This window comes from Mytilus trossulus, chromosome 1, assembly GCF_036588685.1.
Source record: "Mytilus trossulus isolate FHL-02 chromosome 1, PNRI_Mtr1.1.1.hap1, whole genome shotgun sequence".
Lineage (NCBI taxonomy): Eukaryota > Metazoa > Mollusca > Bivalvia > Mytilida > Mytilidae > Mytilus > Mytilus trossulus.
In genome coordinates this window covers 68,538,273-68,553,083 of record NC_086373.1, presented here as the reverse complement: position 1 = coordinate 68,553,083, position 14,811 = coordinate 68,538,273, and the positions used below count along the sequence as shown (strand labels likewise).

At 29.6% G+C, this 14,811-nt stretch overlaps 1 protein-coding gene across 1 annotated transcript in view; it reads right to left on the bottom strand.

Annotated features, from left to right (window-relative positions):
• Positions 1–6,907: 6,907 nt before the first annotated feature.
• Positions 6,908–14,811, bottom strand: part of LOC134683203 (origin recognition complex subunit 5-like) — a 29,976-nt gene continuing 22,072 nt past the window's right edge. The window contains exons 14-15 of the mRNA XM_063542361.1: positions 11,581–11,693; positions 6,908–7,190 (exon numbers count right to left, since the gene is read on the bottom strand). Coding sequence (XP_063398431.1) covers positions 7,145–7,190; positions 11,581–11,693 — 159 coding nt within the window. The 3' untranslated portion in view covers positions 6,908–7,144. The remainder of the gene's footprint in view (positions 7,191–11,580; positions 11,694–14,811) is intronic.

The following is a 14,811-nucleotide window of genomic DNA, read 5'->3' as shown; positions in this document are numbered from 1 at the left end:
AGCATTTGCACTTTTAACTGAGTCAAATGTACTTTTAGCAGAACCATGTTGATTTCTTTCCAATAAAATTGTTTTGGCTGTGTAAGTTTCAATAAAATTTAAAAAAAAATACACAAAGTTAATGTTATTAATATCATATTTACTTTGACTAAACTTTAATATTTAGACTTGTATAATTACATTTACAAACACCTTTAGATTATTTTGCATCCAATACACTGTCAATTTTTCAAATATATTGTACTCAATATATAAAAAAATAAATACATTGTATCTATTTTTGCTAACCATAAGCATTTGATCAGATCATATAGAGTTTGTTTAATATAATGCAAATTGATTTCACCTTGGAATATTTGTTTTTTAAATATATGAATAATATAGAAAATATACCTATAAATATACATAAAAAACTATTTGAATCTTTAATAAAACCAATTTTAATGTATAACTCAGAAATTTGGTATATAGACTACTATGAAAAAGTACTGAGGTCTCAGAGTAGAGCAAGAAATAATAATAAAGATTTTGATTTACTAACATCAATTGATAATAGCTTTATTGAAAAGGTGAATTTAAAATTTTGCAAACTAATTCTAGGTTTAGGTAAAAAAAGCAGTTAACATTGCATCAAGGGCAGAGTTAGGACAATATCCAATAGATGTATATGTAAAGGTTCAAGCACTAAAATATATGGCAAGAGTATCTAAAACAGAAATTAATCTGTTGTTATATGATGCATACTGCACAACTAAACTGTTGGATGAAACAGGAACCTATTCTTGGTATACTTTTGTAAAAAATATAACTCATGAAAATAATTTAAATATATCTGATATACAAAAAATTGACTTCATAAAAGAAAAATATAAAATGAATAAACACATGAAAGATATGCAAGAAAACTATAAAAAGCTGTTCTTTAACAAATTAAATTCTTTAACAGAAAATAATAAATTATTTATCTATAGTAAAATCAAAAAGAAATATGAAACTGAGCCTTATTTACTTAAAGAGAATAACTTTGAAATAAGGAAAAAAATTACTAAATTAAGGATAAGTGACCATATTTTGGAAATTGAAAGGGGTAGATACAAAAATATAAAAAGGGAAGAACGTTTATGTCAACATTGTTGTCTAAATAAAATAGATGATGAAGAACATTTTTTATTTACATGTATTAAAAATAAAGATTTGAGACTTGAATTTTTGAAGAAAGTTAGAAATACCTATTCTGATATAGATAATATGGATGATGTGGATAAATTGGTTTTATGTCTTTCTTGTCCGTCAATTATGCAGTATACGGCTCCATTTGTTAAAAAGTCATGGTCACTGAGGAGAGTGGACTCAACAACTGCATGATAGATACTTATATGTATATAATGTTTGTTCTTTTGTTGCTATTTTTGTATGATGTATTGTGTTCATTTATATATGCCTTCAACCCCATTGGAGTATAAATGTGCATTTAATCAATAAACTTAATAAATATTTAATGTGTGGTATGTTTTTGCTCATTGTTGACTGTTTGCTGACCTTTATTTGTCTCCATCTACATGTATGTCATTAAGTCTAACAAAATGACAGGTATAAACAAATTTTAAAAAATAAATTTCTTCTTCATGGAATGAAGTTAAACAGACAAAAATCATAGAGAAGTAATTGGAAATCATTTCATGAGCACTGCATTGTAAAACGAACTAAAATATTCTAATATTTTTTTCAAAGCTTAACTTTTTTCTTTTAATGATGATTTACCTTTAGAAAGCAGATATTTGAAAAGAGCATGATGAAGTTAAATATAAACTTGAAAATGAAAAATAAAAAAGTGTTTTATAAAGTCATGCAAATATAGTTGGAACAATTATATCAAACTAAGGCCAACTTGTGTAACAAAGCATTCATGACAACTGTTGGCACATAGCATTCTACAAAACTTTTGACACAAAGTATTAAATACTGTAAACGCAATAATTAAAACTCGCATTTTGTAATCATTCCACTGAATTAATTACGACTTTTCTCAAAATCGTAAAAATTAAAATCGCATTTAACTTTAAAATGACAAAATCGCAATAATAAATGCACGCAATAATTTCTGAATTTACACAGTACATATATACAATATATGTACATTGCTGGATTATAAATTTATGTGTATAAGCTTTAGAAATATGACCAAAAACAAGGCTAGCCAAGCTTTTTTACCTGTCAGGCAAGTAAGTTGTTTAAATCCAAAAAAAAGTTTCTTTTTTTTTCCATACAGTTTAAATGTGGACCATGAAGAGGACCTCAAAATGAACTGTTACACACTCAGATATTCATATTACTGCTTGATCAACAAGGAAGTGGGGTAATTAGAAGACTTTAAAAGTGTACAAGTACAAATATAGTAAAAACTTATTTGTGCATGTGTCATTTGTACAATAGTTGGGTGATTGCAGGAGAGAACTATTCTCACAAATCTTTCTTGAAAACTATTGACTTAAATCATTGGCGACCACTATTGGCACAAAGCATTAGTGACATCTATAGCTTAAATCATTCATGACCACTATAGACACAAAGCATTCTTAAACCTGACATTCAGTGGTTGTATTTGTTGATGTGGTTCAGAAGTGTTTCTTGTTTTTTTATATAGATGTGACTGTTAGTTTCCCTGTTTGAATGGTTTTACAATAATCATTTTGAAGCCCTTTATAGCTTGTCATACGGATTGAGCCAAGGATCTGTGTTGAAGGCCATACATTGACCTATAATGGTTAACTTTGACAAATTGTGACTTGGATGGAGAGTTGTCTCATTGGCACTCATACCACATCTTCTTAAATATCAATTGACAACTATAGTTTAAATCATTCATATTTACCACTATTATATGGTATGGTTTTGCTCAATATTGAAGGCTGCTTTATGATCTACAGTTGCCTCTATCTACATCATTTATTCTCTGACAAATTGACAGATATAAACAAATTAAAAGAATATATATATATGTCTCTTCATGGAATGAAATTATACAAGACAAAATTCATAAATAATTAAATGGGAATCATTTTAAGAGCTTAATTAATATATTGTATTGTAAAATAAACTTAAATATTATGGGTAAATAAAGCATGATGAAGGGACACAAGTCAACTACCCTTAATCCTATTGTTGCCAGAAGGAATTCATAAATGTATTTATAGATTATCGTTGGTTATCTCAACAAGATTGATCTTCTGGCTTGAGCCGGTCACTGCGAAAGTGAGAAAAGTAATCGAGTTGAGATGACCAATGATAATCTGTTTGTTGCTATTTTACCTATGACGACGTTGTCAATTTCATTAGCAACGCCACGTGGCTCCTTAGTTTCTAGCATGATTTTCCATCTCAAGCAAGTAGCATGATATGAAAACTTATCACAAAAAAAGATCAAAGGAAAAATGCACAAAATAGAGATAAAATTTATTACTGACCAATTATCTAAATATTCAGATTTATTCTTATTCGTCTGCATTTAAACTATGATTTCCAGTTAAGTATCTTATTTCAAAGCTATTTATGTAAAAATGGTACTTAACAAGCAGGTTTAAAAACAAAATTAATCTGTATTACTTTATTTCACTAAAACATAACTGTAATTAAAAAAAAAAATGAGTGTAACAATTCAAATTCAACATAAGTATGGCTTCTTCCAGGATACCAAAAAATATTTAATTTCATATTTTGATCTAAATACAAAGACCTAACTTTTTTCATTAATTAAAATTTTAAGTACAAATGAGAATCCAATGATTTTTAAATCATTTAAATAAAATTAAACTTACCAAAATATAATAATCTCTGTATCTTTAACTCCTCAATATAATTCCAGTTAAAAGTAAGTATTACTTACGTAAATAAAAAAAAATCACATGTTGCAATACCAATTCAGCATAAGTATAGCTCCTTAAAGAAACTGCTGCTGTTGACTTCAGTCTTTTGTTTTGTAATTCCTGTACACTTCAAATGTCACTAGTCTTGCCAAGAGGGTAATTAGGCAGCTGTCATGCAGTTGCAATGACGTATGTTTGTCAAATGTTCATGACATTCTTTTAAACTAATACATATATTAATGCATATTTTTGAAATATGAGAGTAAACAATATACTTGAAGACATACTTCATAGCTCTTGAAATTAGATATATAATTACAAAATATTCATATTCTTGACTAATACCTGAATATAAAATGTATAATACGTTCTAACATTATGAAGCTTATATAATTTATTTTTGCCAGTAAATTGGGTATCTGAGCAGATAAGAAATGGTGAAAATAAAAGAAACATTTTATTTCCTACCGTGTAGTGATGTAAATGAAATTCTTGCTAGTAATAAATAACAACTTATCATTCAAATGTAATATTTCTATAATTTAAATCCAATGTTATCACATTTTTCAATTATTTTTCAATTAAATATTGATGTAACATTTATAGCTATCAATATTTTTGGAATAGTTACATCAAGAAACATCAAAATTTTATCATACTGGTTTTGAATATAATGTGTTCTTATCTATCTATGTAATATAGACTAAGTAAACTTTTATCAGTGGTATAGGAGGAAGATCCAATCACTTTCACAAAAGTGCACATTCTTAGTACAGTATCACATAAACTTAACATTATCAATGAGGTCAAGATCAGATGAACCAAGACAGACAGACACACCTTACAATCAACCCATACACAACAGAAAGTTGAACAATTGCTTCTAGTAAACTAGGAACAGACCAAACTATGGAAGCTTAATGCTGACAAATGAACCATAAAAATGAGGTCAAGGTCAGGTGTACACTGACAGACAGACATATAATTGACCTTATTACTAAACGTATCAAACAAACTTTACTAGTGGAAAAATTAACATTGAACGTTGAACCATGAAAATGATGTCAATGAGATGAACCCTGCCAGACAGACATGTACTTCTAAAGCTTTTCCATGCACCTAATATGTATTGGTAGTTGATGTATTGCTTATAGTTTCTAAGAAGAGGGCCAATTTGCTGAAACTAAACATGGGCAAATGAAATATCAGCCATCAGGTCATGGTAGGATGTACCCTGCTAGACAGATAGGTTCACCTTACAATCACTCAATACACTCCATTTAATATGTTTTGTTTTAAGAACCTTGCCCCCTCCCTTTTCCTATGTTAATGAATAATTATGTAAAGAGTGTGATCTGTATGAAATATACAAGATGAAAGGAGCCTTTAAACAATGTAACCCTTTCCTCCATAATGATGCCTTTTGATGTCCATGTAGTGCCTCAGTTGAAATGTCCCAAGCAACATCTGTGCCTGTGCCATACTTGTTTGTTTTAAGATTAACATAGTAGTAGAAGATTAGGAAAGAAACTGATCACTTAATCTTTCAAGGAATAAAACAATAAAATAATAATAATTTGTCTATATTTAATTTTTTTTATCAAAGGATCTTAAAATATTGATAATCCCTGAACTTATATTAGGGAACTTGTAGATTTATTAAAATGTTCAGTGATCATGTAAAAATCACTGGTTATTTTCAGGGAATATATATAATCACTAATGATTTTAGTGATTCTACATAATTCCTGAAATATCAGGATTCTACATAATCCATGATTATACAAATTCACTATAATAGATACATCTTGTCATGCTAATCGTTTTTGCATTTTACATTTCTAATTTAGTTCCAATAATTTTTGTAACAATGGTTATGCAATGTCAAACAAAGTGAAAAATAACATTTCAGGGGCAATAAATCCAAAAGAGTTGGATTATTGTTATGTAACCGGAGAGCACGAATTTCATTACAAAATTGCTTGTCTCCACCAGGACTTGACCCCGGGACCTCTGTGTTACAAGGCAGCGCACTAACCGACTGAGCTAAAGAAGTTCTTCCTTAGCTCAACAGCTTAGGGCTGACTAAGTATCTACTAAGTTTTTCTAAGGGAAGCAATCCGGTCACACTTTCTAAAATTTTCAAAATAGATAGAACTTGTTGTGCTGGCCATCTTTACCTTGTCAGTTTTCTTTCATTGTAATATTATTTTTTTTAGATATTAGCCAAAACTTAAGCTTAAATCCTATAATCTATGGCAGTCATATTGGTTGATCAACATGGACAAAACCCACATTTTAGTTGACATCCTATAGATGAAGTAGACAAAATTTTTAAATCCAGAGCACTTTCAGAGGGAAGTCCATGGATGACCAACACAAAATGATAGCAAAAACTCACATGGCTCTTTGACCAGGTGAGCCAACAAATAAATGGGAGGTGTCTTCTCCATGTAAGTTTTGAAGAACTTTCTTTTGTGTTCATGCACAGCTAGCTGAAGAAACATGTGAATTACAGGGTTAAAAAAAAAGAAACTGCCTTTTAAATTTATTTGTACTTTTTTCTCTGGTCTAAAAGCTATAAAAAGTTTGATAAATGTAGTATAAATCTTGTACCTAGTTTTTTAGTTGTTTTACATTTGGTCATACCAAAAATTTTATAGCTTTGTCAAAGGCTGTAGAGTGACCTATAATTGTTCAAATCTTTGACCTTTGGTCTACGGATATTGTTCCATTGGCAATCATACCCCATCTCCTAATTACACTTATCAATTTTTAAAGACACTAAATAAATCTGAGTACTTTTTAAACTTGAGAGTGTTGTCTTGTTGTCTTGTTGATGTATATTAATATCTATCAAGCATATAACCTGTAAATATTATTGTCAGTGAAACTACGTCAAACTATTTGTCATGTAGAACATTAATTATCATACAAAACTCTATTTAACAATTTTACCTCAAATAAACAGTATTGCATGACTAATTCATATTAATTATACTCATTAGGATTTTAAATTAAGTAAATGCAATCTAATACTAATATTAAGTTGGTGTTTAATTTATTTCACAGATTCACATTATGCACAAAATAGTCTCCACAACCAATATACAACTGTATCATAAGTTTTTCTTCGAACTCTGCATTCTGAGAAAATCATCACTGAAATACTGTTGAAATCCTGACCATTCAAATTCTCACAACTGGCAATTTCACGTAATAGATTGAGTGCATAATAATTGTGCAGATTTGTTCCCACGGTTTCTACTTAACAGACATTTTCATACAAAGTCAAACAAGTACCTCATTATCTCAAAGTTCACTGTCCTGTAATAAATAGGTGAAACTGTTTCATTTGAAAATATTAATTACTTATATTTTTATAATTCTTTGAAATCAAAAATTATTGCGTGCATTTATAAAGGTGATTTTGTCATTTTAGACTAAAAGCAATTTTTAATTTTTACAATATTAAAAAAAAACCTAACGTAATTCATATTAAAAAAAAAAGTAAAATGCAACCTTATAACCCTGCAGTATTTTAGCAGTAATAAAATTAAAGCATCGCAATAATTTCTGAATTTTCAGTAAATAAAATAAAATAAAACAATTATGAGAAAAGGGGATATTGAGCACTAGACAAAATATATAATATAAACTTCATATACATATTTCATGTATGTAAAAATTGTTTCTGAAAAAATAACTATGGGAAAAGTTATCTTTAATATAGCATTGCTGTTCTTCATCTTGACAAAGGAGTAGGGGCATTAAGGCCTAGTTTTGGCCCAAGAAAATGAAATGTTTGATAACTTTTTCAAATTGGCACATAATGTTTAAAAATGCTTAGGGTCAAGAAATATAAATGAAAAACATTAAGATTTGTATCTGATGACGTCACAGTTACGTCATAATTATGAACTGTTTTCACAAAAACCATGAAAAATACAGAATTTATGCAGTTTTCTGACTTTATATCTGTTGTGGAAACATCCTGGGCAGCTGAGAAACAACAAAATAATTCAACAACAGCTTTATTATAACTATTGGGATCATCTCATCAAATATAAAGTTGTTTCTTGGTTGCGCACATACTTTTTCAGTCTAAAATATACTTAAAATTTGATGAAAAAACAAGGAAAATCACGAAATTTAACAAGATATGCAATTAGGTTATGATTTGTTGCCATGATTACTTGTTCGATGTCATTTTTTTTGTGTTTTTGTTTGTACCTTATACCTTAGACAAATTTTCAGTAATTTAAGAATATGTATGATTACTTTAAAATTTTCAGTAATTTTTGGGCCAAATAAGGGCCTTATTGCCCCTACTCCTTTCTGGAATATTTCCATGGCCCAATTTAAAACACATTGCAACACTATTATTTACTCAGCATACCATTTTGTTAATCTTGGACCAACTATCGTATTTCAATGAGAGAATTTATTTGGCAATGTAGAACATTACGATAACACTTATTTTTTTAACCATGTCTTGATGTCTTGACAAATGTCAGAATCTAATCAGGTTATGACATTGTACATGGTACTGAAGAGGGGGAAATTATTTCCCTAGACTGCAACTTAATTAGGGTAATTAAAGAAACTCATATTTCCTCTTCTAATTGTGTCAAGTATATACTTAATATCTGATGTAATTGGAAATCCTTTAAAGTGTTTAATAAAGTAAAATCATCACGATACACTTCAAACTCAAGAGATATTTCATTAGCTAATCTTAAGACATCAACAAATATTACAGCCATGTGATATTTTAAAATGATTTTCAAAGTGAACTTATCACATGTATTGCAAATGAGTCTTTTTTAAATATTTTATAACACATGAAATTAATCAAGCAGTGGACACAAATTTTAGAATTAAAATCTACTGTACACCTTTTTTTTAATCCATATTTTCCTAATCTATATAATTTCATAATATCGTTGATGTAACTAATATTGAACAATAGAAATATTATTAAGTGTGACACTAAGGGAACAAAGTAACCTAACTGAACCAATATTTACATATTATATGGGGAAATTATTTTGCAGATTTTTTTAAGATAATATTTGGTTAATGCTTTCATTACGAACATTAAACTTAAGTATTTCTAAACTTTTCATGTTGAAATTTAAACAATCTGAATAAAATACAAATATTTTGTCTAGGTTTAGCAGACAAGAATCTAATACTAGTCAATTCTACTTTCTGTGCTGATAATATTAAGTCAACCAATTAAATACTGTCTACAAATTTATTTACCAACACTAGGTGTGAATCATAACAAAAATCAAGGATTCCAGAAAAAAAAGGTTTTCCTAATAGAAAGAGAAACGTAAATTGTCTGATCTTTAAAAGGAAATCATGGTCACATGATCTGTATGTTTATCCGATTGGATTGACTAACATGTCATTTTCATCCACTTTTAATGATTTAAACAGTCAGGGTGCTACTTAAGGAAGTACATCACTAATCGTGGTCCCATTACTTTCTATGTTAAATTCCTCCATTTCAACCAGGCACACCTCTTTCATTTTAAGTTCAAATAAAGTGGCAATCATTGCATATCAAAGCAACACTTTATGGTGTCTTCTACTGAAAAAATCAACATACCTTACATTGCATATAAGAAAGAACTGGTTCCCGGAACTTCGGATGTACCAAAACAGGTACTTCAGATCTGACAAACAGACTAAATGTACCCTCTTTTTAAAATTTGGTGCAGTTTTTTTAATATTCAAAATTAAAAGTCCAAAAGTGTTCTACAATGATCACCAGTCCTTCAGCTTTCATATGATACCAAAAATACCTAAATATTCTGCATATTTTGAAAGTTACACTCATGTGTAGGAACTATTTTGTGTTAAATATGTACTACTTTCTGGTATGTGCTTTCTGGCCGGGCCTGAATTAGTGGTGTTACACCTTAAACAAATGATTTCATTATCACCTATTTCAGTGATATTTTTTATTTTCAGTAAAAACCTATTTAAGAGATTTTGGTGTTTTCTTTGATTTTGATATGCTAATTTCATTGATTTTCCATATTTTCACAAAACTTTCTATAATTTTCCTAAATAAATCAATTATCCCTTTATTGTTGGATATCAATTTCACCAGTGCGCTTTGGCAGTAAGTTAGTGCTAGTGCGCTAACGCTTTTAAAAGTACCCTTGGGAATTGTTCTGTAATCAAATATTAATTAACTACTCTTACTATCAGACAAAGGTCAACACTATTAGGTGACCTGATTGTTTTTCATCAGAATTAGAATGATTTTTGTCGAGCCTTCGACTTTAGTCGAAAAAGCGAGACTAAGCGATCCTACTTTCCGTCGGCGTCGTCGTCGGCGGCGTCCACAAATATTCACTCTGTGGTTAAAGTTTTTGAAATTTTAATAACTTTCTTAAACTATACTGGATTTCTACCAAATTTGGACAGAAGCTTGTTTATGATCATAAGATAGTATCCAGAAGTAAATTTTTTAAAAATAAAATTCCATTTTTTCTGTATTTTACTTATAAATGGACTTAGTTTTTTCTGCGGGGAAACATTACATTCACTCTGTGGTTAAAGTTTTTAGAATTTTAATAACTTTCTTAAACTATCCTTGATCTGAAACAAATTTTGACAGAAGCTTGTTTATGATCATAAGATAGTATCCAGAAGTAAATTTTGTGTAAAAATAAATCCATTTTTTTCTGTATTTTACTTTTAAATGGACTTAGTTTTTCTGCGGGGAAACATTACATTCACTCTGTGGTTAAAGTCTTTAAAAATTTTATAACTTTCTTAAACTATCCTGGGTTTGTACCAAACTTGGACAGAAGCTTATTTATGACCATAAGATAGTATCCAGAAGTAAATATTGTAAAAAGATTACTCCATTTTTTCTGTATTTTACTTTTAAATGGACTTAGATTTTCTTCCAGTTAACATTACATACAGTTGGCAGTTTAAGTTTTCAAAACATTAATTAGATTCATTAACTATCCTAGATTTTTACCAAACTTGGACAGAAGCTTCTTACAATCAAAAGATAGTATCAAGAGGAATTTTTTTATTGATTTTTTTCCTCATTTTTTGTTGAGCCTGCGATTTACAGCAAAAGTAGGCGAGACACTGGGTTCCGCGGAACCCTTACAAATTTTTTTTAAGGTTATGTCCTGATCTACAAATTATTCCAGTTTTTGCATATTTAAACAAACTGTAAAAACTGGCAGGCTTATCAAGCAAATGACAATTTCTGCATGTAAATAGTAGTTTTTTTAATGGGATTCTGGTCTTTTTAACAATAAAAAAATCAAGCTTGTGGGTAAAATATCCAAAAAATGTTATAAACACTTATTAAAGTGATTAAATTTTAACTTCTCAAATTTTTTGTTTCAGTGATTTTGAAAAGTCTATGTGATAATTTAAAATATTTCACAGCCAAAATCACTCAAAGATTTTGAAATCACTTGTTTAAGTACCACCTCTGACTGTTAAACAAGGGTTAAAGAACAAATAATGTTTAACAAGTAAGACATCTGTGAGAAATAACATTTTGATTACCTTTTGCCTTTTTTTATATATATATCATGCTAATTTCTCAGTGCAGCAAAAACAACATTACATATGATCATAGATGTTTTTCAAAGTCTATATCATGCTAATTTTGGAACAATTTGATTTTCAAAGAAAAAACACAAAACTTATAACGTTAACTTACCTTGAAACAGACTTTATAAAGTCTAAGGAGACAAGACATTTATATTTTGGTGAATCAATCTGATCGTCACTGGCAACATGTCCCAATAAATTCAAACTTACTAAAGATGATATCTGTAAAAAAAATTATTAATTCATAACATAGTATTCAACTTTATATAGGTCATCTTTTATCACAATTAGAAATATTAACTAAAGAACCTTTAGTGAAAAAGCTCACTTAACAACTGTCCCTATTTTTTTTAAGAAAAGCCTAAAACAGTAATATTATGTATACAATTCTATACTTATTAACTATGATTTTAACCTTAGACTTAGGGGCTTAAAATCAATAGGGATTTTGCTGTAATTTGACCTTATATCGTACTAAAGTTACAATTCCATGCATAGTATTTCACTTAGCACCAAGGAACCACTTTTCTGCACAATTTAATCTAATTTTTTTCGTAAATATGACCTTGACCTTTAAATAAGTGATTATATATCCAAGTATTTGATTTAGTAACTCTTTTGCACAATTTCAGACTGGTTCAGTCACTTTGACCTTCACCTTGTACTAATGACCTTAAATTCAATTTGGTTATTTCCTCTAATTATATGTTACCATATATCCAATTACAGTTGCAATCCCATGTATATTACATGATGTGGCGACTGGAAACCACATTTTGGCATAAAAGTCATTTCATTTTTAGCAATATTGACCTTGACCTTAAAAAATATCATTTTAAAATCCATAGGGATCTTTCTCTTACTATATGTAACTATATCTTAAAGTATGGTTACAATCTGATTTCAAGTATTCAAAAACGGTCCAACAAGTAAAAGTTTACATATTTCCTGCCACTTCATAATGCATTATTCCTCAAAATTAATACATGTAGATAATGGTTGATATGCCAGCTATGCTGGCACTTATGGTAGAAGCATCGTTTTGGGACAAAGAACGATAACTCTTGCTAGACGACCCATCTGAAAAGTTTCGTCACTCTCGTTAAATCTCGTACAATTAATTTTTTTTAATGGCTGCCAAAATTCTCGTTTTAACGCGATCTTGAAAAAAACGGGACAGATTGGAATAATTTCGATGCTAACTATGACATAAATTTTTATTTGTTTGCAAAAACAAGAATTCAGAAATTTTGGCTACTTATGTAGCTTATTTAAATTTTATTGTACCACGGAAATTACCGAAGTTATGACAACAACATCTGACGCCATGTTTCGTCTGCTTCAACATTCCATTATCAGTTAGGTCAAAACAAATGTCCTAAATAATCACAGGTACTTCATACAAAAGTCACAAAATCATAGTTAACGAAAACAAATTTAGCGTAAAAGTTCCGCCCAGACATGGAAACACAGAAAAAAAACTCTGCAAGCAATACATTTCGCATTCCTTTTTACAATACAATACAATACAATACAATATTTTTATTGTCAATCAGAGACGCCCTAAAAGAGCAGTATAATTACAAGCAATTTGTTACAATGATTATTATTAATTCTTAATGATATGCAAATGACAAAATATAGAATAAAGAAAATTGGCCATGCCAGGCATGCGGGGTAAACTCCGGTGCACTGGTTGACCATGACTCCTTATGTTCATCTGCCACATATCATTATTCCCCAAACCAAGGAACAGTGATAATTATACAGTTAAATGTGATCACGGTTATTCATGTAGTCAATGGCGAATCTAGCATTTTTCATGACGGGGCGCTCCAGTCATGTTTCAGTTATTCCCTATATAATCATCATTTTTTTTTCTCAAGAAAAGGGTCTCCCTCTGGATCCTATGGTAGCACACAGACTCATTCAAAACTTAACAAAAGTTAAAACATTCAAATAATTCACAATCTTCTAATTCTGTACTTCCTAAATGGCAAACTCTCAAGACATCTTTTCAAATTTCCATTCATTGATTATGTCACACCTTATACAGTCCCAGGAAATGGAAACTGTTTTGTTTTCTCTCTAAGTTAAATCATAAAAGGAGACTTGAGTCTGAATAGTACATTTAGAACTGACTCAGTGTTCTCCCCAGGGCCTTTTAGCATCAGGTTAATGTGATGCTATATTTTTGAATTTGATGCTATCTAAAGTGATTTTCTTATAGATTACATGTATGTTATGGATGTGATGCTATAATTTTTAGAAGCAAGATGGTATTTCTAATTTCCCTGTTAACCATGATGCTAAATGCAATTTCTGGGGAGAACACTGTGACTACTGTATATATTGTATGCTTCAATATTGTCCAAAATTGGATTTTATGGGAAGATGGAGTTATTATGATAACCCATGTCAGAGAATAAACCATGATAGGTATATACAGGGCATGTTACTTGGAAGAATGTGGGCTACATCCTTTAAAATTCAAGCTGCAGCAGTCGCCTGCATATTTTATGCATCAGTTTATCCCTGTTCAAAACATTTTCACTCTACCAAGTACTTTATCACTATATCACTATCAGGTTCATATTTCAACCTATTTAGCAATACACACTTATGATATAACATCAAAGTACCAAAATTGTACTCAGTAACCAAATTGCACCTATTCAACAAAAAATACCTGCAAAAATCTTACAAGTTTTGTTTCACCATGTGAAATTATCGTATTATCACCTTTTACTCTGGTAGATTCCCCATTTCCATTCTCAATTTTAGATTAATTGATGAGTGATAGATTTCTCATAGAAGAAATTTAAAGGTCTGAGTGACTATAAAATATACAGAGAACAATACCTGTTGTATTTGTTCAATGGGACAATAGAACTGCAAAAAGTTAAAATGGACAGGTAACTATCAGGTGAATCTATGGAAAGGTTCAATTGGGTTCCAATAAAATGAGCAAATTAAATGTGTTACCATGAACATCCTTTTCTTCCAAAAATAATAGTTACAGCATGAAATAAAACAAAATCTCTGTTTATATCCCAGTTTAAAGGATTTGAAATTAACCATACATTTGGGTACTGGCCTCATTACAGGATCATGGATTGTTTGGATGTAATTTCAAACTCATTTTTCAATGACTCTACATGGACTCAAAATTAAATTGGTGTAACTCTATTGTAAACAAGGAAAGTCTACAAAATAAGCACAGAATAAACTTTTGTCTGGTACATAAAAAAGTTGGGTAAACAAATCAGACAATTTTGATAAAATTAGGGTATTCTCATGTTAGCAACTTCACAACAGACTTACAAATTCATTTTCATGA